This window comes from Idiotropiscis lumnitzeri, chromosome 8 (genome assembly GCF_059441095.1).
Source record: "Idiotropiscis lumnitzeri isolate Australia: NSW breed Sydney's pygmy pipehorse chromosome 8, RoL_Ilum_1.0, whole genome shotgun sequence".
NCBI classification, from domain to species: domain Eukaryota; kingdom Metazoa; phylum Chordata; class Actinopteri; order Syngnathiformes; family Syngnathidae; genus Idiotropiscis; species Idiotropiscis lumnitzeri.
The window spans coordinates 5,412,382-5,436,066 of NC_142398.1; the positions used below are offsets into that span (position 1 = coordinate 5,412,382).

At 40.2% G+C, this 23,685-nt stretch overlaps 2 protein-coding genes across 3 annotated transcripts in view; one reads left to right on the forward strand and one right to left on the reverse strand.

Annotated features, from left to right (window-relative positions):
• The window catches only part of lcor (ligand dependent nuclear receptor corepressor), a 70,659-nt gene extending 62,990 nt beyond the window's left edge, over positions 1 to 7,669 (reverse strand). Inside the window, exon 1 of the mRNA XM_088303276.1 lies at positions 7,491 to 7,669. Within this exon, the coding sequence (XP_088159402.1) occupies positions 7,491 to 7,587 (97 nt within the window). The 5' untranslated portion in view covers positions 7,588 to 7,669. The remainder of the gene's footprint in view (positions 1 to 7,490) is intronic.
• A 5,111-nt stretch (positions 7,670 to 12,780) lies between these two features.
• Positions 12,781 to 23,441, forward strand: LOC148331819 (uncharacterized). 2 transcript variants are annotated; one of them, XM_088303895.1, is made up of 5 exons: positions 12,781 to 12,964; positions 14,478 to 14,670; positions 20,121 to 20,235; positions 20,324 to 20,433; positions 21,972 to 23,441. In XM_088303895.1, exons 2-5 carry the CDS (start codon positions 14,640 to 14,642, stop codon positions 22,106 to 22,108), a joined length of 393 nt encoding a protein of 130 aa, XP_088160021.1. In that variant the 5' UTR covers positions 12,781 to 12,964; positions 14,478 to 14,639; the 3' UTR covers positions 22,109 to 23,441. The 2 variants fall into 2 exon arrangements, with proteins under 2 accessions (XP_088160021.1, XP_088160020.1); XM_088303894.1 differs by having other exon boundaries at positions 14,478 to 14,549.
• Positions 23,442 to 23,685: the final 244 nt, after the last annotated feature.

Below are 23,685 nucleotides of genomic sequence, written 5' to 3' on the forward strand. Positions count from 1 at the left end.
TTTTTTTTCTCGCTGCTAGTTTCATACGGATAATAGTTAGCAGCATGTTGATGATCGCACGCTAGTAACAGCTATCATGTAGCTTCTGATTTGCATGTCCCACAAACTTTGTGTTGATTTATCCAGTCAACAAATATGCAATTATTACATTTTTACAAGGTGAATGAACTTTAACCAATGTTTTGACAAAATATACCGTCAAATGCCTCACACTCGCAGTTGGGCACCAACTTTTTGAATATTTGCAGTATTTTTTTTTTTTTACATTTTTTTTTTATTTTATTGGGGGTTTTTTTTGGGTTTTTTTGGGTGATTTTTTTTCTGCGGACGGGTTCAATCTCCCCCGCGTTTTTCGTGGAAAACCTATATTGAATATTTATCAGCATTTTCTGCAGAATTTTTTGGGGCTCTAGTCCAAAAAACATAATAATTCTCATCAGCCCCAATCGATTTCAAGGACTGTCAATAATAAGTAGATTTAGACACTGACCGGACCAGATCATAAAAGCAACCATTTTTCTGCCATGTATTATTTTTTTCTTCAATCCATACCTCAAAATCGTACAAAGGATATAAAGATCAGAAAGGACCGCCCCTTTTTTTGGGGGGGGGGGCCAGAACATCCACATAGCGCACATTCTTGACCAAATCCTTCCCGACATTAACACAATCTACCAATCGCTGACCTTTAGCCTCCAAGAAACAAAACACACGCACACACGCTTTGAATCATAGACCATGTCCCAAACCGGTTTTTACACATACACACACACCCCCACCCCCACGCACTCACACACCCACGCACACACGCACACGCATGTCATAACACTGATCACAAGCTTTAGGGAAGCTCAAATATGACCTTCCACACAAAGAAGGCTTTAATTAAAAAAAGAAATTCCCTAAAAGGTGGGCGGATCCAAGTCAACATTTAGTGCGTTGATTTGTGTGTGTCCGTGTGTTTAGTCAAAATACTCCCAACCTTGCATGAGCTTACATAGAGTCGATGTCCCAAAAAGAAGCCAACCAAATGCAGGGAGGGTTCACGTCAGTCTCTAAACAAAAGGAGCACAGACATACACACACGCACACGCTAATACATACACATGCTCAAACGCACACACCCGCACGCACACGCTCACACACGGGCACACGATGGAAGGCATACATACAACCTCAATTCCATTAAAGTTGGGATATTGTGTTAAACGTAAATTAAAACAATCTACAATGATCTTCAACGAAGGTTCAACATATATTTATTGAATACACTACAAAGACACAATATTTAATGTTCAAGCTCATAAACTTTGTTTTCAGCAAGAAAGAAAAGAAAACGTGTTGCAGCCGTAAAAAGTTCATGATCATTTGCTGAAAACAAAGTTTAGCCCATAGCATGCAGTTAGTCATTAGAATATAGCCCCTTGTTAGCATGTTTCACGAACTGTAGTGAATCTTTTCCAACGCTTTCCAAATGTATGTGTGATTTAGGTGACTGTAAGCGGGTAACAGCTCGAGTGTAGCCCATCACTGCTCCTTAGCATTTAGCTGCTCTTTCTTGAATAGCAGCTCACATGTAAAGGCTTGCCTACAGGCTATATACCAAAGGCAACTGTTAGCATGTAGTCGTTGGCTTCTTAATTGCCGACCATGTAGCTTCTTGTGGATATTTGGATGTTGGATGATATGTGGATTTTTTTTCTGTATGTAAATGAGTTTAAGCATGTTCACAATTACCGTTTAGCTTTCCATTAGACATTTCATTGCCCAGCGATTGGCTGGCAACCAGTTCAGCGTGTACCCCGCCTACTGCCCAAAGACAGCTTGGATGGGCTCCAGCACCTCCGTCGCGGTGAGGAGAAGCGTTACAGATAATGGATGGATTTTCATTAGACATTAGAATATAATTCCTTCTTACTGAACGGCAACTAGCATGCTAATGTTTGTTTGTATGTAGATGTAGATGACAATAAGCATATAGTAGTACTTACTATCCTGTCACTTTGCTGCATGATGCTAGGTAGTTTCACAATAGCAAGTGGCTTCTCGTTTGCATGTAGCTGCTTGTTAATATGTAGCAGCCTGGTTGGCAACACGTACACAGATGCCTCTGTGTGTGTGTGCGTGTGTATATGCAATGAGCAGTAAGCGCAAAGATTTACAGCGTACAACCCTCCCACTCGAATGCATTCACCATGGACGTTTTTGTTTTGTTTTGTTTTGTTTTTTTTAAAAAAGGAAGCAGATGAGAGGGTGGCGGATGATCTGGAGGTTCGGGCGTGGGGGTTGGTCCATCTGTGCATTTCGGAGGAAAGCATGAGGGGCGGAACTGGGGGGGAGGAGAAATTTTATCCAATTAATTAAATCGGGGGACGCACGCCAACGTGATATGCAAACAAATCTGGTTCTTAGGTGATGATGGAAATTTTCTGTAATGGAAGCTGTGTTAGCATGCTACTTATTAGCGTATTAAAAGATGCCAAACTAGCTTGTGAGCTGGTGGAACACAAGAAAATCAACACAGTTTAAAAAAATTTACTCATTTGTGTATTGTAAAGCTTAGTTATTGCTAGTTAGTGTGTTAGCTTGCAAGGTTTTAAACTAGCATGATAGCTGGTGGAAGGCTCACAACAATAAAGCCAGAATAGCACAAACAATCAACAAAAGATTATTCACATATTGGAAAAACAAGCCAGTACACAGGTTGACTAATCAAATGAGTTGGCATGCTAGATAGCTTTTTAGCTTACAAAATCTCAAACATGGATGTTGGCTGATAAAACACGTGACAGTAAAACCATAAAAGCAGCATAACACAACAGAAGATTTCTTCATGTGCTCTAAAATAAAAAGCTCGCTTTGCAAAGATAACTAGCCTAGCATAATAACATAAAAAAACACAGAGTAGCTCATTGGTACAACAACAACAACAACAACCAATTAATTTATGTACTGCTCTTGAAGTTGACTGAGCAAAGCCGACTTAGGATGCTATGTACCATGTTAACTTTAAATACTTTGTAGCTCAAGATAGTATGCTAGCCGGTGCATCACATAATCCAATGATACCAAAAAGTACAACCAATCAACAACAAACTAATTAATGTACTGTAAAATAAGATGCTGGCTAACTGAAAATAAATCAATGTTATTAGTCTACTAGTAAACTGGGCCAATATAATACCTACATTTTAGCTTAAAAGACCTCATGAACCGGTGGCATTTTTACCCCTTCGTAGGCCATGCAACTCTGGGATGGAACCTGCGTCGACACCTTGTCTCTGGGTTGGGGGCAATGAACACTCACTGCTGAGCTAAAAATCTGGGTACGCCAGCTCAGCACCAGAACCCTCTTTGAAGGCACAAGGGAGTGATTTTTATTTTTTTTTTTATTTTTACTGGCGTACAATCACACAACTCAACCTGGCATCAGTTACACTGAAACTCGCGGGTTAGCTCCTAACACACACAAATTAAGCCATCCGGACACAAACTATCACAGTCGGATTTGCCTCTTTCTGCCACTTTGCTTAATGATTAACGTTGTGTGTTTTGGATGACATTTAGCTGCCGTCTTATCTGCTAATATGTTACGCTAAGTGTGTGTGCATAGTTCACACACACACACATACAAGGTGTGAAACGACTGTTTAATTCAGAGTGAGGAGACGGGGAGGTGTTGAAGATCTAAAAAAAATTGGAAAAACACAATCTGCAAATCACACAGTCACACCATTGTAATAAGCACACAAGGCTGTAGCTTAGCGTCAATGCTGACACAAAGTCACTGGCGTATTAAACTGCTCATCGTTTTATTTATTGGTTTGTCCATTGCTCTAGAACTTTGAAAAGGAGTCCGCCAGCTGCCACCGCTCAAGGCGGCTGTGTGGATATGCGAGTTAGCCAGCAGGCCGGGGGTGAGAGGCTGCCCAGTGAGAAGCTAGCCACTAGCCAGTAACGCTGGTGAGCTGGCGCAGAATAATACTATTTTTGCAAATATTTTCTTTGCGTATTAAATTAGCAACTGGACATGATTTCAGGATGATGTGTTGATTTTGGTGGCAACAGTATGTGATGGCAATATAATGTAGGATGTCGGCTACCAAATTGTACGATGTGCGAACAGCAAGTGGCCATTGAGAGTCAGCCAAGATTCCACTCAAAAGCGATGATGTGAAGCTTGACATTGTTGAATATTTATAAGTCAAATTGTTGTTAATTCACACCATAGTGTTTCGGAAAGATGGCAAGATTTAGATGGCAGCCTCCTTAGTTGAGTCGTGAGTGACATTTAAAATAATTACTTCATAGAGTTAAGTACACATCTGCAGATAAAGACGTGCACATTTCAAATATTAAAAAATAATAAAAATTCCCCATTAGATAGTTTTGCATCATTTTTAGGTGGCACAGTTGCCGATTGGTTATCACAATGGCCTCACAGTGCAGAGGTCGTGGGTTGGATTCCGGCTCTGGCCTTCCTGTGTGGAGTTTTGTATATTCTCCCCGTGTCTGCATGGGTTTCCTCTTGGTACCCCGGGGTTGATTGGACACTCTAAATTGCCCCGAGGTATGAGTGTGAGCGCGGATGGTTGTTCGTCTCTGTGTGCCCTGTGATTGGCTGGCAACCAATTCAGGGTGTCCCCCGCCTACTGCCCGAAAATAGCTAGGATAGGCTCCAGCACCCCCCGCGACCCTTGTGAGGAGAAGCGGTTAAGATAATGGATGGATGGACATGAAGACCATCCGTTTTTCCATGTTTGTATTTACAGATGGTTGTCTTTGAGGAAAAGGGCTAAAAAAAGAGACACTTTCTATAGCCCGAGAGAAGACTCACGCCCGTTTTTTGTCCAATCCGACCCGAGCTAACACGTAGTGCTCATCACTTGAGTACACGTGAGGCTGCGCCTGGCCGCTAATTAGCCCTCAAAACCACCAACATGTCAGCCTTCAATCTCGGTTGATAAACGCTGGCTTAAAAGCCTTAAAAGCCGCCACAGCCGCAGAGACTGGAAGGAAGAAAGGAAGAAAAAAGAAAGGAAAGAAAAAAGGAAGGAAGAAATGAAAAAAGGAAGTAAGAAATGACAGTAGAACCTTTCGTGAGCTGGGAATTCCATCAGAAAGTGCTTCCACTTCTGGTGACACATATCCCAAAGTGGGACGTCAAACAGGAAGTGGGTCACTTGTTAAATGGACAACTACCTCTTTAGAAAAACTGTAGCACAGTTTCAGTAGACGCCAAGCATACACGGATATAGAATTGCGTAAAATAGAGTCGTTGCCAATAAAGATAGAATAATTTCACGGAAAGAGGGTCAGATGGCTGAATTAATTGATAAATGGATTGATAAGAGTACAGAATATCATAGCTTTACAGCTAGCTACGTATACAGCATCGAGCAATATAGATTCAAACACAGCACCAAATAGCATTGATAGCTGGACTATAACCATCGAGCGAGATAGCTTAATACACATCTATGAATGATTGCAGTTGAGCAAAGAAGTGACTTTCAGCTTTTCCCTGTCAGGAGTCACCACTGTGAGTTACTTGCATGATTTGTTTGGCACAGTTTTTTCACCAGATGCCCTTCTTGACACAAACCACACATATTTATCCAGGGTTGGAACGGGCTGGGAATTGGTGTACTGACCAAGTTTCGTACCCACACCGTCCACATGAAAGGCTGTAGCATGTATGATGGCTAATATTTTAAGTCAACCCTGCTGGCTTGTCACCTTCTGCTTTTATATTATAAAGAGGAATATGGTCCATGGGTGGCTGGATGGATGGGCAGATAGCTAAATACCTTAGCAGAGATTCTGAAATATAAAAAAATAACTAAATATAATGCTCGATATAGCCAGGCCGACATTGCACATTGCAAATTAGACTATACTCATTTGCCTTCCCTGAATAAAGATTAAATTATATATATATATATATATATATATATTGTGAAATGTGCTATATAAATAATGTTGTATATATAGTCTACCATAGGATAGAATAGCATAAATGTGTATAATAAAATACGTCTTAGTTAGCTGGACATGGAGCAAAGCACAGCACAACAGATACAGATACAGCTATAACACAATTTAGCAAGTTACGTATAGCATAGTATAGCATTTAGATACTGCAGCTAGTATAGCATGCCGTAGGCAGAAATAGTTCAGAGTTATAAGTATAGTATAAATAAAGGGTGTAAATAGTTAGAATACACGGACAGTGCAGATACAGAATAATTTCGCTTTTATAGTAAAGGAAAATAGTTGTTGGTATAGTATAGAATTAGATAGATAGATAGATAGATAGATAGATAGATAGATAGATAGATAGATAGATGTAAATACATACAGTAGTTACAAAATAGCAGAGCAAAGCATAGTATAAATGGACTGGAATAATGTTAAGCTATATGCAAAAAGCACGTATACAGCATATAAATATATGCTTTGAGATGCCATAAATATGTATGCCATAAAAGAAATGATAAATAGATGTAATAAATTGATGTTTTTCATAAATATTGTGCACTACATGGGCAAAATACATGAAATTAACTGTACGTTGATGAGGAATTAAAGTGACACTCTTCATGGAGCTCACTCCCTCCTCATCCTCATCATCCTCTCACGAGGAGCTTTGCTCTCTAAAAATCTGCTGGCAAGAAGGAGCCGAGTGGTCTGTAAGTAGGCGACGGTTCAATGCGCAACATCTGGACACTGCTGCTCCAAAAAAATAAATAAATAAATAAATTTAAAAATATATAGAAATCATCCCCACCAATGCTGCTTGTACTGCACTCCCACTTCCCGCTCAGGGACGCCGTAAAAGGCGGATTAGGCCGGCGAGGTCGCGGGATCACCGGCGGAGTGGACGATAATCTTGACATAGCATCGGGACGGATGGATGTAACCGGATTAAAACACCAGCTAATGAAATACACCAGAAACGGAGGCTGCGGGCGGGGGAGAAGGACCAGGAAAGGAAAATGGGAGGGGGGATCCAAAGTAAAAACAAAGAATAGAGCAACAACAAATGACAATAAAAAACACTTCAAACTGGTCATAATACTCTCTCTTGACATTCCCAATGCAGCAAAGCGCGCTCCCAAAAACCCATTAAGAATAGGGGAGTGAAGGAGGGGGTTGGTATGATCATGTTTGGAGATCGAGAGCGCGCACGCCCTCCTCCCTATTACCAAAAAGCCCGGGCACGCGGGCACAGTGGCCTGGCTGATTGGCCGAGGTGCGGCTCCGGGAGAGCACGTGACGTCCACGATAAATAAACAGCTCGGGAACCAAACGCGTTTCAATAAAAATTTCAAAAGGAACACGGGAAAAAGAACCTGCCGCTTGACGACAAGTCGCGAAAGTTCCTGTGCGTCCATTTCACGCGCACGTAAATAAACACGATGACAGTTCCACGGAGTCGCTTGCCCACACACGCGCACACGCACACGCGCAATTCCAAGCGAGCTTACCTACACAGTGAATGAGTTTGTGCCTCCACGAGTCAAGCTCCTGCCGAAAGCCGCGCCTCTCTAGTGTGCATTGCTGCCGCTTGCACAGGCTCGCCATTTTCTGTTGGCCCCTCCCGTGAGCGCGCACATACTGCTGGGCGCGCGCGTCACCCTCGCTCGCTCGCTCTTCTGACGCTGGGTGGTGTGAGATGTGAGTGGACAGGACTGCAGCATCCCCCCCTTTCTATATCCACCTCCCCCGTCGCTCGCTCTCTCTCGCTCTCTCTCTCTCTCCCCCCTCCCTCGCAGTTTCCACAACTCCCTCCTCCATCCCTCCCAGCATCTCTGCAGCCATTGGTCGTCCTCAGGGATGTTTGTCTCTCTTTTTTTATGTTGTATATGCGCACCAAACGTGGCCTGGCTTAGAGGTGCTGATTTGTGTCAAAGGGCGCGGGTGCCGACGGATTTAAAGCGTTGAGACAAGGAGCATTGTTTGCGCGCCCGCACCGCCGCATGTAAATAAACAGTAGCTGGCACAGAAAACAAAACAGGATTGTTTTTGGGATTGTTGCCGTCATGGTTGTGTTGGATGTGCCAATAGTTCCTTTTATAGGTGCAATTGCGACAACACAAAGTGGGATTTACTTTATTTGTATTTGTGTTTTCTAAGTCATGATGAAGCGGGTGACAAGGCTGTTGACACAAACCACAGAATATGGCAGAAAATGTTGTAATGAGCATCCAGGCTACTAGTTCTATTCTATATTCTAGTTGATGACGTCCCATTTTTATCACATGATAAAAGTTTACAATGGACTCCCTTGGTTCAGCATTCACAAACTGACCCGATTTTTTAGGAGGGATTCATCCTTGAGGTATAGAAGCCAAAAAGTGCATTAATTTTACTTGGGCGGAAAGTGAATTCATCATAAAAAAAATAATAATATATATCTATAAATATATATATATATATATATATATATATATATATATATATATATATATATAGATATATATATATATATATATATATATATAGATATATATATATATATATATATATATATATATATATATATAGATATATATATATATATATATATATATATATATATATATATATATATATATATATATATAGATAGATAGATAGATAGATAGATAGAGAGAGCGAGAGAGAGAAAGAGAGAGAGTGAAAGAGATCTACACTTGTAAGATGTCGAAAAGCCTGAATATTTCATTTTTTGGGGGGGTCAAATTATAATACTAAATGGATTAGTAGCGTCTCTTTAAATGAGAAGTCAAGTTTAAAAAATTCTTGATGACAATAACTCAGGGAGTATTGCGCGGTTGGGTCGTGGCAAACGTTTTTGAAGTTGTACATTCTTTCAAAATGATCACTGTTGCAATGGCCAAACATTGTAATGTGCATGCCAGGCCACTAGTTGGCCACCATTTTCACAGCAGAGTAAAAGTAAACAATAAGGCACGATGTCAACAGTTTTGCCTCACTTGTAACATGTAATGGTCTTACTAGTATACCAATAATATCTAATTAGTAAGGAAAACGTATTTTGTGGTACCAGTACATGAACCTTAAAGACCTATTGTCAAGTAAATTCAGATTCTGATTCTGAAAATGGCAAATGAAATATTTTTGTGCCACAAGTAAAGTAATTACACATAATAACATAATAAAGCATGAAAAAAAGATTTTTAATTGGTATATTTGAAAATAATAGTTTTCCCGAAGTAAGATTATGCCGAGCAACAAACCCGAAAGTGTGATGTCATTCCAAGACAACTATGGCAGAGCTCAACATAGAAAGTCTATTAAGCCAGTCAGAAATTGACTCATAAAGCAAAATCTCAAACATATCTGAGGGGATCCACATATTTGAAGAGTTTGAGGAAGAGGAGCTTAAAGTTAATTGGACGATCCATGTACGAGTCAGAAACTCAGGAGCTGTGCAGCTGTCAAATCAGCCTCCGGTAAGACAATTCGCAAGACATTTTGTCAGAACATCAAATATGGAGTGGAGACAATACTCATTGAGACTGGAAAGATATATATATATATATATATATATATATATATATATATATATATATATATATATATATATATATAGATAGATATACATATATATAAAGATATATAGGCTGAGGTTGTTAGCTTTGCGTTATTGTTTTAAATTGAATGCTCTGTTGCGCTGCAAATGACGCACCGTGAGATTATTCTGCTAGTACTGAGACCACAGGTTATAGTGGGTTTGGTTTCCTACGTTAGTCATTGGTAAGGTATTTAAGGTAAATATACACACTTGCTGGTCAATTCTCGACTTAACACCCGCACACTCGTTCTCCTCGGCTCCTTATTCACACAGAGTCCTCATTGAGGCTATGGGCATTCCGCATACATACATCACAGTCGTCATTCACACACAAGCTGTCACAATACACGCAACACACCACACGTTTTCCAAAATGGATTGTAATCACACCTAGATTTTTGCGAACCATTTATCATATACAAAACTGTTGAGAAAGCAGAGATCATCAAAATTCTTGAGGCAAAGAACACTCGTCGACACTGTCTTGAAATTCCCTTTCGTTGCCAGAACGGAACTGGTCCATTTACATGCCCTATTTTCGGTTTTGGCCACTCAAACAGATGCTTCCCACAATGAGAATGGGCCACAGAGCGCCAAAGCATTTCGCCAAATAACGCAAAAACATTATCAGTTGAGCAGCTCACTGGACAATTAGCAATGTATTACAATGGCGACCGGCAGCTCGTGGTTCTGCGAGTGACGTCATTCCCGAAGAATACCGGATACTGATGAAAAAAAGCATTGTCGTTGTGATGGCGTTGCTATGGGTCGAACCATGAATTAAAGACATTAAAATAGATTTATTACTCAGAATACGGTGGGCCAAACTTACCTCACATTTGGTCTTTAAGATGGCTTTGGAAAAAAAACGCTAATGTTCGTTACCTTGCTTCTGGGCACTTTGTGCCACATCTCCAATTTGCTGCAGTGCTCCATTTCCTTTGTGCCTATAGTCGTCGCTTGAGTATGATCCATCGCCGTCACATGTGGAAAATATGCTTTTTTTCCCATTTCCATTTTCATTGAAATGGCCCCTCGGTCTCTGTCAGGGAAGAATTCAGACATTTGTGATGTTCACACTAATGCGGCTATTTATCCAATTAAAGTATTACTAACTTCTCTTTAAAAGGATTAGAGCCCCCCCCCCTTGTTAATGGCTTAATGTGCTTAAATAATCACATTAAAGTCAATGCCTGTTTCTTCTATGGTTTTCGTCACATCTGGAGGATTTCCTATTAGGGCTGGAGAGGGAAAACCCGGGTTATTTGCCTTGACCCATTTTAATTTGTCAAATGACTGACTGAATATAAACGTTTGATGTGGGTTTATTCATTATTTTGGTAAAGATTTTATTTCTGCAGAGGCAGCAAAAGTACTCACAGTCTGTACTTACAATAAGCAAAGGTACAGAATATTTTCAACATAAGGAGGCTGTAAAATAAGTATGGATTCTGACTGAAGTAGAAAAAAATGCAGTCTTTAGAATTATTTCTCTACTTTGGCATTATAATACATCTAATTCCGTAAGAAGGGGTGTAAAGACTTGATATATCGATTTAAACTGCTTAAAATATGCATCGATCTAAGAAAAAAAAAAAAAGCATCGATTCGCAATGCCATGTTAACCATTAGCCGCTTTCTCATGTCTCTGCTGTAAACAAACTGCATATGCACATTTCATACATTACTTGATTTGACATGGGCCTGCCAAGATTGGTGGTTTTATCATGACGACATGGACAATCACAACCGTCGACAATTAATTTTAAATGCCGACGTGTCATTTATTTATACACCGATATTTAATTAATTGGGATTGTGTTTTACTCTGAAGAATGTTTTGTCAACCACTGGCTGTTTGCATGTCGACAATGCACATGCGCATTAGTGGTAATCTGGGTCATCTGTGACGTAAACAGAAGCATTGTGGGTATTTGAGTTTCATGCTTAACGGGTTAGCGTTAGCAACAGAGTCCGAAAGCGCATTTCACAGTGATAAACGAGCATCAAAAAAAGATTTCATTTTAATTAATTTCTGACATAGGGACAGTCGTGTCTGGAAGCTAGTTAACATTGTACAGCATCATTTTCTATGGAAGATATTGCAGAAACATTGCAGCTTTGTTATTCTGGAACATTTTCTTTTCCTAAATGGGTTTTCCCTTTAATTTTTTCTTGCACGGATGAGGGGTTATAGATCACGGAATATCATTGATTTTTGTGAACTGGTGGCCTTGTGAAGCACTTTAAGACGGTTGTGTAATTAAGGGCTCCATAAATAAACTTGACTTTGAAATGAACTAGAGTACAAAAGTACAAATTGTTTATTCTGACAATTACTATTAAAAAAAATTTTAATAACTTGAATATTGAAAATAATCTTACAAAGTGATCATACTGAGAATGAAAAAATATTGTTCCTAATAAAGATGTGTTCCAATAGCTTTGTTAAGTAAACTAACAAAAAAGAAAGCTAAATTAGCGAATGTGGCCTTTTTCTTTTGACTGCCAGCAGGGTTTTTTTTTTCTTTTTTTTTTTGCCTTTTAGGACCCACTCAAATCAGTTGACTTCACCTCTCTCTATTTACATCTTTTTTGGCACAATGTATTCACCTGTGCAGGTTGGAAAAAAGTGAACTATCCTTAAGTACAGGAACAAGGTACTTTGTTACTTCCTGCCACAGGACCTCTGGCACTGCTTTGCGTTTGTGTGTGGTTTGGTTTGTGGGCAAAAGACTTGAGGAATGATCATTACCTAGCGTTAATCAATCCCCAGGAAGTTAGTGCTTTTTAATTTGGGTCACCTTGGCGGTTTAAAAGAAAAAAAAATCTTAGTCAGCGTTTTATTGAATTGAAGCAGAAGGCCATAGGACTGGTATTTTGAACGTCCACGCCATCTTGTCAAAGGCTCTGTACAGCCGCTCCTCTACTAAATCAAGTTCCATAAAAACTCACCAAAAAGCACGGCCCTAATCACCAAATTGAAACGCGAAATGGCACCGTGTCATTAAAAGGGGGAAAGCTCGCCGCCCTTTTGTAATCCTGTCGCACATAAAAAGCGGCAAGGGCAAACGTTTTAAAGAGGAGAGCACTCCAGCTAATTAAGTCGTTGAACCCGTTGCCCTCGACAAATATGTCGCGACTCGGAATCAGGAGCGGTCAGAATCCATCCAATGGGAACACAGCTTGAATTGCAGCGCGAACAAGTGGACCAATCGGCAAGCGGCACATTGGCGTTGCCTATGACAGGACTTCCGGGAAAAAGCGCCTACTAAGGAAAAGGCTAATATGTCGCCGCGAGCAGCTGATTTCCACCATCTGTCGCCGCTGTGATCAGTGATGTAGAAGCGAGACAACCGAGTACGCTGTATTATCAAACAGGTAAAACCTTCATTTTTGTTCCCGTGCATGTGTTTGTTTGCGTTTGATTGGGTGCAAGCAGTACCGATGCCGGCAGAATGAAAGGAGTCCGGGCGCCGTTACTGTGGCAACATCTGATGGAGGGGAGACACTCCTCCTCTTCTTCTTTCTCCTCCTCCTCCTCCTCCTCTTCCTCCACTCTTCATCTTATCACATAATAGCATACAGCGGGACAAACGATAACGTCCAATAATTTAATCTAAATGTTTAATGTTCCTTTTAGGCTCTACCAGTGGCATTTTATGGAACCCAAAATAAAGTAATAACACAAAAGGAAAGCATTACAGAGTAAAAGTCTTACATCTGTGTCACTGCATCATCAATATCATTTAATTTTACCCACAACTAATGCAAAGGACCGAAAGTTAACATCGGAATTAACAAAAGCAATTAAACGTGAAAACATGGATTCATATTCCAGCCCGAAAGAATCTTTCTGCTGGCCCAGAAGCACTACCTACATTTATGACATAATTTCAAGTATTTGGGCCATGAAATTCTCATACTTGATTCCCAACAGCCTATTCTCCTCATTTTGTAGCATTTCTCTTGGCTGCACTGCTTCCGGTGTATGGATTATTTATTTATATACACAGGGATCTTTTCTTTCTTTTAACCAAATTAGATTTTCATCCTAATGGGGTCAGAGCATTAGCTAGGCCTGTCACTATTGGATATTTTTCTTAGTCAGTTATTCCATTGATTAATTGGATACAATTTTATTTTGCATTAAAGTGTTGTATAAAGCCATTTTTTTCCCGATTATTGGTTATTAATCAGTTATTTTTGCTTATCGATCATTAAAATAGTTGTCAATTAATTTTGACACCTCCAGCGCCAGCCCTTGATGGCATCAGCATTTCTCCATCCTGTGGTTGGTCGGAGCAATAGTTAGTTACAGGCAACTTTGATATGCAAAACCCATCTCTAGCAATCTGCACACCTCAATATGTGGAATAAACATCTTTTCTTGCGAGTATGACATATTTTATTTGATTTTTTCTGTTTTGTTTTGTAGTTTGATGTTACCTAATAATGCAAAACGGCATTGGCATGGTCATGGTTAGCATTAATAGTAAGTTTTTAAAGCGATGGCTATTTGAACAGAAATAGTGGAGCAACACATGTAGACAAATGATATCACAATAATGTATTGTATTGCCTCCCGGTGGCCATGGTGAGCACACCAGAAGGAGCAGTGCAATTAATTAATCATAATGCGCGAACTGGTTAATTGTTTACATTCTATTTAGATGTTATTACTCTGTAGTTTTCTAAAAAGCAGTATTATAAAGTGCTATTTTTACTTTAAAAAAGCAACAACATATTTTTGGGGGCCTTGTGGGGAGACAGAAACTGATTAATCGTGCTTCTGTATATTTCAATGGGGAACAACCCATAAATTAGCATTTTGAAAATGTGCAATGACCATGTCGATGCTAATATGTGTGTACGTGTGAGTTTGTGTGTACAGGATTCATGACCCTGACACGAGGTTCCTTCACGTACTCCAGCGGCGAGGAATACCACGGGGAATGGCGAGAAGGCAAGGAAGGCGCACATTGGAATGCGCGTTACATGATGGCCCGGCTCAACTTCATCATCATCATCATCATCATCATCACAGTCATACTCCATGCATGATGATGAAGAAGCTTCACGCGTGTGTAGGTCATGTTGGTTTTTTTTTTCCCATGTGCTGAAGCAAGCGCTTTGTGACAAGGAGGCCTGGAGGTCAATCTGAGAGAGTATGTCATGTCATGTATGGTTATAAGAACACACCAGATCACTTAGACACCTTTGTCTTCCTCCCCCTGCACTGCACTCTGCATTGTTTGACTACACAGTTGTTGGTGTGGCTTTAAAAGGCTACTTTCGCAATGTTTCCCAAAAAATTGGCTGATCAGAGCATATCTGTTTTGGTACTATTAACCAAAAAAGTGAACCGTTGACGCTTCATTGGATGAAATAAGTGTCAATCATGACAGCATCGACTGGTTTTGAAATCACTCATTTTGTTCGAACAAGTTTCCTTGAAGAAGATGTGAAAGGCATAAGCGATGCATACGCACCATCTGCCGCACGGCGGGACTTGTGAACACACCACCTCAGCCCGTATTTCTCCTTGCGGGTTTTTGTTGTTGTTGTTTAAACACTTTGGGACAAGGTTCAACACGCCCTCCAAGGTGCGAGGCGGTGAAGGGTGAACATATGCTCGCCGCCGCATCAGCAAGCAAAAAGTGGTGACTGCTTTGGCTGCTGTGTTCTTTGTTTTCACTACACAACATTTTGTTGACAAGAACAACAAAAACGTTGAAGCAATTGCACGACAACTGTTGAGTTGGAAGTCATAGTTAAAAAAGATGATATTTCTTGAAAAAGTCATTACTATGTGAGTAAAATTGTACAATTGGAGAAAAAAAGTGACAAGAGACAATTTCTATTTTTTGATTAAAAGATAACATTTTGAAAGTGAGGTTAAATATTCGTAAAATTTTTTTTTTAGAAAAAAGTTTTGGGGTGCTAATTTTATGAAAATAAAGCTCTATTTATCAAAAGAAAGAAGTTGGAATCTCACGAGAATTAAGTCAGTTTCACACAATGAATAGGTAGTTTTTCGAGAATAATGCAGTTTTTTTTTCAGGGGACAGAGTACTAATTCTTCTGTTTTTTTGATAAGACAAATTCAGAATCATCAAAAAAAAAAAAGGAAATCTCTATTTTTCCCAGGAAAAAAATGGAGCAATCAAACAAGAAATACATTCTATCTTCGGATTGTAAAATGTAATATTTCCAAAATGAATTTATTCTTTTCTTCAGAGAAAGCCATCTTTATTACGACAAAACGTAATATTATGAGAATAAAATATTAGTTTTGGAAGGGAAAAGTAGTAATCTCAAAAGAGTAAAATTCTTTTTTGAGATAAACTAGTCATATTGGTGCAAGAATAAAGTCATAATATTTTGAGACTAAAGTGCTTGGGACACTAATGACATCGTCCATCAATATGCAAAATATTTTGAGTCCCAGTTGTTGTCTTTACATTTGACGATCAGTTTTAGCAAAAAAAATTCGAATTCAGCATCACACCCTGCGTCATGACGATTCAGTCGAGAAGTAATATTTGTACTTAATAATTAGGAAGAAAAAAATACTTTTATGAGAATAAATACGTAATTTGGGATTAAAAAGTGTAAACTATTATACTCTAGAGAAAAAGTAGTATATTTGGGAGGGGAAAACAGTATTTCTAAGAGAATAAAGTTATAATTAGTCCAAGCTATTGATTTTGAATAATACTGAGATTCACAAAAAAATGTTTGCGTGTGCGTGTGCACTTGCGTGTGTGTGTGTTGTGTTAAATAATTCAGTGAGCGGTCAGGTTACAGGAAGTAGGTCACAAATCATCCATGACAGCCGGAAGCCTTTTTAACGCCCATTCGCTTGTTTCGCCTCCGCAATTAGCCAGAGACGCTGACCAAAAGGAGCTGAACCGCGGATTACATTCCGACTGGACGGATCAAGTCCGAGCCAGGACATTATCCGCGGATAATCTGTCACTCAAACTCACATTCTAGCGATCAAAATAAAACAACATTTTTATTATTGTCACAAATTGAGGAGGATACCAAAATCCGTTCCAGCTCACTTAGGGCCAAAAACAAAATAAACACAAAAAATCCATCCACCCATCCATTATAATCTTGTGAATTTTTTTTTTTGTTCTGATTGTTCTACGTCAGTGGTGACCAACATCAGAGGTTCCAGTGTGTCAACCTTAGAAGAATAATTTCTCATTCCTGTCAATAAGTCATATTCTTGCCAAGAATGAGACTACTAGTGTGGGTTCTTTAGTGGGCGACCACATTGCTGACCACTGACATAGTTAGCTAGTAGGTTGGTTGGTAGTTGGAGTGTAGAAAAAAACCCGATTTGAATCGGAATATGTTTATTGATTTAAAAGATGCAAATGCATCGAATTGAATCGTTCCACTTTAATATATATGGAGATATGTATCAAATCGTTTTTTATTGAAGAGGTATAGCTTTGAAGGAAATGGCACATAAAATGACAACAAACGTCATTGCATCATACCCTTTCAAACTGAGCTTTACAACCTTCGCAAACACTTGCCAAACCTTCGCCGCTCAGTTGGATATCGGATTTAGTCAGCTGGTTAGTTAGCCAGTCATTCGGTCTTTTGGTCAGTAGTATGTGATTTAGTTGGTGACTTATTAGGCTAGCTAGTAGGTCAGTTGGCCAGTTGTTTAGTCAACTCGTCAGTTGGTCGGTCATTCAGAGTCTATTACTGTGTAAATTGGCTACACAGTCAATCTTTTAGTTCAGTTGGTTACATACTAGCTTGTACTCAATGAGTTAGTTTGCTAGACGCCTACTTGGGAGTTCAACAAATTGAGTCCCAACTGGAAGCAGGCATTTCGGGCAGATAATGCTCAGTGATGAAAATATTACTATTTGTTATTTGCTTCTAAAACAACACAGTGTTGATCGCCCCCACCCCGGAAAGTGACTCCCGGTTTGTCTTAAAGCCGCCATTAGCCTTTAAATACTTACTGGTGTTCAGTTTGCAAACACACACTTAAATGTGTGATGTAGATATATTGGCATATGGATGTTCGAGAAGAGCAAAGAGATCTGGACTTAGTTTGTCCAAATCTCTGGTCCAAATCACCCGCTGAGATTAAAGAGTGAAGCGCACTCTTTTGACAGATGGAGCGTTAATTTATTTCTCCATTAGCCAACTGGCTGGCCGCTATAAAGCTGCCGACAACCTCGACAACCTCCCCCTTCCGTAACAAACCTCCCAGCCCCCCATCAGCCACCTTCCCTATCCGCCCCCTAAGCGCCACTAAATCACATTCCTCACTCAGAACTCCTGCGAGGAACCTGCAGCCACTTATCGGCCTCGTTGGCTAACGAGAAGTGCTCGTTGCTCTCATGCCCCCGCTGGGAATATTCAAATGTGAAATGAAACCGTGGATCTCGGAATATTCAGATGACGGAGGAGGAAAAAAAAAACCTCACATGAGCTGGCTTCATCACACGCCATCCAGTCTCTCATTGATCTGAACACCAAAAAAAGAAACACGATAAAACCATCCTATCTCCTTTTTTTAACGGCAAAGCTTCAAACTGATTATCTTTGACGCTATACTCCGCTCACACGCAATCGGCAAAAACTCGAATATTGCATTAATATAGCTGCTTCCAATTGGCATTTATTTTGAGGAATTCCCTAGTCAGAGTTTGTGTCAAAAATTGACGATTAAACTGATTAATAAACTGATTGACAGAGTAACTCACTGACTTACTAACTACCTGAATGACCTGCCCATAAATACCTAGCTAACTAAATGACTGACTTAGCAACCTACTCTTTTATAAGCTGAGTGATTGACTAACAGACTGACTACATCTAACTGAATAATTATTAAACTAGCTGAGTTGCAGACTGACTAGCAAGCCAGACAACTGACTGACTGAAAAACTGTGTGACTTGCAGACAAAGGAACCAATTAGCTAACTAAGGATTTGTAATTGCCTGACTGACGAACAAATTAATTGACCAACCAATTTAGGTTTCTTTGAAACTAACTGACTAACAAACATGTACGATAATTTAGCATCGCCCATGTGTCTGGTATACCTACTTGTGATTGAGGCGCAGTTGTGATTTGACCTAAATGAGCCTAAATCGGAAGCTAGTGTCCAATACGGATTGTGATGTGGTTCAGAGTGTTAAAGTTTGAGTGTCATTTTCAAGGTCTCTATGAAAAAGGTGCTGCGAGAGCCCATTCGAACAACTCCACTCGGGAATATTCTTGAAAGCTGTACTGAATGTTGGCTTTTGTGTTTTTGTCTTTGGTGTCACTCAGCCGTGACGTCTTACGACAAAAGATCGTGTTAGCCTAGCTGGAGCGCACACACACGAGACGTGACAAAGTGGTTTTGTCAGCAGCGCACTGCGGGGACGTCATCCAGGACAGCTTAGAGACCGCCATGACAGGAGGTGTCACTCTGACGGGATTTCACAGCTCAAATCCGACAGACAAATAAAAACAAAAAATACAATTCATCTTAGCTCAAGAAGAAGAAGGTGTTGCCGTGTTTATTAGCGTTTATGAAACATCCCCAGTGATGTCAGAAAGAATAGACTGTCTTGATCATCCACATCACGTCGACTTTCATTTTCATTCGCGCCCTTCCAATTTTCATTTTTTTCCTTTCACAACTCTTTTCTTTTGTTTCTTTTAATCTCTGTGGAGCTTTTTACAGTCGAGTTGAGTCTGCGCGAATCGTTTTAAAAAATTGTGCTAGCAATGCTTCGGTTTGGTACTTTATCCAATTGAACCCTGCCCTGAAACATGAAATTTGCTGGAGTTGTATCATGAGTAGACCCACAAAAAAAAAAACAAAGTCTCAAGAAGCCTTGCCTAAAAAGATACAGGAAGTCAGCTATTCTGTTTTGAAGTACACATTTTAAGCAACTTTTTCAGCAGTCCTTAGTTTAAAGACAAACTTGCCCGAGAGATTTTGTCTGATTGCTACCAATTGGACGAATCACCCAAAATTGTGAAACATGTGACTTTTGGGCAGCTCATGCGAGCAGAGCGTCAGCAACATTTGATGAGCTGACGTTATTTGTTTCAGTGTTTTTCAATGAAATTCAGCCTCCACGGGCACTTCACTTAGCTCCATGAAATTTAGTGTCCATATGTGTCATGAGTAGACCCACGAAAAAGTCTTAAGTCATACAATACAATACAATGCAACTTCATATAGCGCATTTCACAACAGCTGGAGCTGTCACGAAGTGCTTTCCATATGGTGTAATATAAAATAGCTGGAAATTAGAACACATGCCTGGAAAGTCATCCATTTTTATTTACAGTGGATATTTTATGCTCAATTTGGACTTTTTTCATGAGGTCCTTCAATTTGAAAATATTTTGAGTTCTGGAGTTTATCCTGTGTCCATATTTTTTGTTGTTTGCCAGTTTCACTTATGAACCTGAGCTTTGTAGACATATCCATCATGAGTAGACCCACAAACATTGACATGCAATAACTGTCAAAAGTATTTCTTGTGGTAGGTCTGCGACACGGCCGCGGCCAGCTGACCTTCAGCGACGGAACGTGCTACACGGGCCAGTTTGAAAAGGGACTCTTCAACGGCTGTGGCGTACTGGTCTTCGCCGACAGTTCCAGGTCTGTCTTTGATGCCTCTTGGGTGTCATGAGAAGAATTATTCTGGATTTTGGTCATTCAATGTCAAATGTTTTCTGGTGCTGTTAAGGTATGAAGGAGAGTTTGTGCAGGGCAAATTTCAGGGCGCCGGCATCTTTACGCGCTTCGATGGGATGACATTCGAGGGTGACTTTAGGAGCGGATGTGTGAAAGGTTCCGGTAAGATTGGCCCCCTTTCTCATCACTGTTTTGTGCGAAAGGTATGGGAATAGTGGTTGAAGTTGCCCAACAAACCTTTTCGGTTTCAGAGGGAGTAGTGCAGGTTTAACAGGAGCTCCATTAACCCCGGCCATATAAGATGGATCTTTCCTGGCTCGTTGTCCTGTGTTTAAAACTCCTTCAGTCCCAATGATGTATTCGGTAGTAGACGAGGAGTAAAACGTCTTGACTCTTTTACACGGTCCATCTAAGTCATCATTTTCCGAGCTTGCTGCCCTTACTGAGCTTACTCAAGTTGACTTCCTGTTGCAAAGGTAGTATCAGAGGCATAACATGGGTCTGTTTCACACAGGCCAGAAAAAAAATGTTCTCAACTCGCAGTCCTGTGTGTAATGTAGCATAATGAGGGGTTGAAGTCGACTGCAGCTGAAGGCCTAAAAGGAACAAACATATTTTGTCAAACAGTCAGTAGGTGTTTTTTTTTTTTTTTAGGAGTGGCTAAATGTGGAGTCCTAAATATTTTCTTGGAGTTAAACATTAACGTAGTGTTTGGCTAACAATTAACAGAAACGCTGTGCTGCTGACTCAAGTCCAAGCCAGGCCTTGGTGTGATGCGACACTCATCACACGTGCCCTACAGCTGTCAGTCATCAGCTTAAAATACAAAACAAACATTTAAAAAAATACATTTAAAAAAAATAACATGTTTACATTTTGAACCAGATCTGATCCAGATTGCAAATGTAAACGCAATTTGAAAGTTTACTCAATATGATCAGATAGCGGTCACTTGATGGGCATTTTGTATTTTTATTCTAATTACAATGATTGTTGAATGGAAAAAATATATTTATTGTGTCAATTTAGAGTATTTGTATGCTTTATTTTGTTCTCTTGCATCAGAAGAATTTAAGAATCTGGATTAGACTGGACCATAGAGCAAACGATTCAGCGTCGGCTCATATCTCTTTTGTTTAGCGCGATCGATCAACGTTTTTAAGAATTGTTTTAAAATAGTGTGAACCCCTTTATTGCCTGGGGGTCTACCGTCCAGACCCACACACAATAGGCAAAATTCTGTGACATAGAGAGACCATATAAACAGCTATTGCACACATTTTAAATGTTTAACGGACCTTTTGAAAATGTAAATGTACTTGAAGACAAAATAATGGTAAACATGAAAATGCATAGAAAATGATCTAGGTATTGTTATGTGCTTGTTAGAAGATGTATGTGCGTCTAAAAGGCGGGCCTGGGAAGTCTGCGTGTGAGTGCCTGATCGTGACCTGTGGCCAACAGCAGCTCCTGCATGAGTGTTCTCATTGCATTTTATTGCTCTCATGACGTTCAATAAGCGTTCATTGACTGTGGGTCTCTTTGCCCACATGTGTGAGCATTCTAATAAAAAAAATAAATAAATAAAAAAAAAAAACATTGGTGACGACAATAAACAGCAATGTAGCAACAGGAACACTGTCCAGCTTGTTGAGTGAAAAAGCTTAAAAATGGTTTTAAAATGTGTGTGTCCATCACAGGACTGTTGACTTTTGTGGATGGCGGCGGCCATGAGGGGGTCTTTGAGAGCAGCCAGTTGACGCGACGGGAGAGCAGCCAGGTGGCGGTCCAGAGGGCTCAGAGGGCCGCCGCCAAGGCCCGCGCCTTGGCCATGTGATGCGGACCACCATGACGGTCGCGGCCCTCTCGTCTGTTTCCACGACGACTGTCTCGTAACTGTCTTTCTCCGTGTTGTTTTTGTTGAGTGTCACTGATTCTGGATCAGTCGGATGCCTACACAGTGGTGCTACACAGCGGTTTTGCCACAGCATCTCCAACTCTGAAACAAAATGCCTTTACATCCGTCTATTGACCAATGTTATAGCTCAACACTGTGACTCGGTTGCCATGATTGCAGCAGTGCATCGGTTTATCTTTGACAAGGACAAACCCCTGAGTGTCCACCGGGTTTCCAAATGTATTACAGGTTGTGTTCGAAACTTGCATCGATGAAGGCAATTAATTACATTTTGCTCGAACATTGAACATGAACCATTGTGTGTGCTTGCTACAACAGGTTTTGCATTAAACTCTCGTAAATGGGTTATTGACACTCCACTTCTTGTTTTCTTATACGTCCCCGAAGCCAGTTTGACTTAAAGGGGAAGTCAACCCATATAATTCTTTGCAATAATATGTTCTATGTGCCTTCACTAGTTGAAACATGCCATCTCAGGGGGGCGGCCATTTTGTCACTTCTCTTGACTGAAAATGACATCACAGTTGTTCAAGGCTGAGGTAACGACCGATCATGGCTCCTCTGGTTTCTGAAGCTGAGCCATGATTGGTCGTAACCTGAGCCTGTGGAAGTGGAGAATCGATTAGCACGGTATCTTTGATTTTGTGGAGGTGATCTTATGAGCTTACGTTTGATGTCAAGGTTGGTGGACCGGAGTATTGATGTGCATTTGTATTTTGGTCGCCGTTTTAGACAACAGAACTGACAAAGCGAGCAATATAACCTCGCATGGCTCCCGGCTGTGATGTAGACGCTGAAACCGCAAAAAAATAACAAGCCGAGCTCCAAAAGGAGGCGTGCCAATTTGTCGTATATTTAAAAAAATAAAATAAATCTTAAATCACTACAGCATCTTTTAGGGGGGGCATTTCAGTACTGATGTCATTCTTACATGCAAACCTAATATATAAGTGCCAATGTAAACATCAATCAAGCATCCCTTTAAGAATATGAAATTTGACTGACATGTCCAAGGCCGGTCTGCCAGTTCAGGGTCAATTTGCAGTCGTGGTCACAAACCCTCAAATATTGCCTTAACATTTTTAAAGTCAAGCCTCCAAACCGCGTTCACTGAGCAACATTAAATATGGTCAAAACATCCATTATGAGCAGGCCCACAAAAAGTCTCTTCTTTTGTCTGAACCCTAAAAAGACACAGGAAGTCTGCAATTTTGGTTAGAAACCATGGCCATTTTCCTGGGTCCTTCAAAGACGAAATCCTCCTTGAAATTTTGTCAGATTGCTACCAAATCTCAACCGCATAAACTGGACAGATGGAGGGAACCGGAATTACAAACCATTTTTGTTGTCATTCGTGCGTGTAGATGGAGCATTGTTTGATGACACGGCATAAAATATGCAACTCTACATAAAAGAAAGGGTATAGGTGCCCCTTGCAATTTTTAATTCGCCTCTCGACCTGGTTTTGCTTAGCAACATAGAATTTGGTAGACATG

Coding starts and splice junctions, on each gene's coding strand:
- LOC148331819 (XM_088303894.1), top strand. CDS start 14,483: ATGACCCTGACACGAGGTTCCTTCACGTACTCCAGCGGCGAGGAATAC. Junction 14,550..20,120: donor CCACGGGGAATGGCGAGAAG/GCAAGGAAGGCG, acceptor TTCTTGTGGTAG/GTCTGCGACACGGCCGCGGC. Junction 20,434..21,971: donor CGGATGTGTGAAAGGTTCCG/GTAAGATTGGCC, acceptor TGTCCATCACAG/GACTGTTGACTTTTGTGGAT.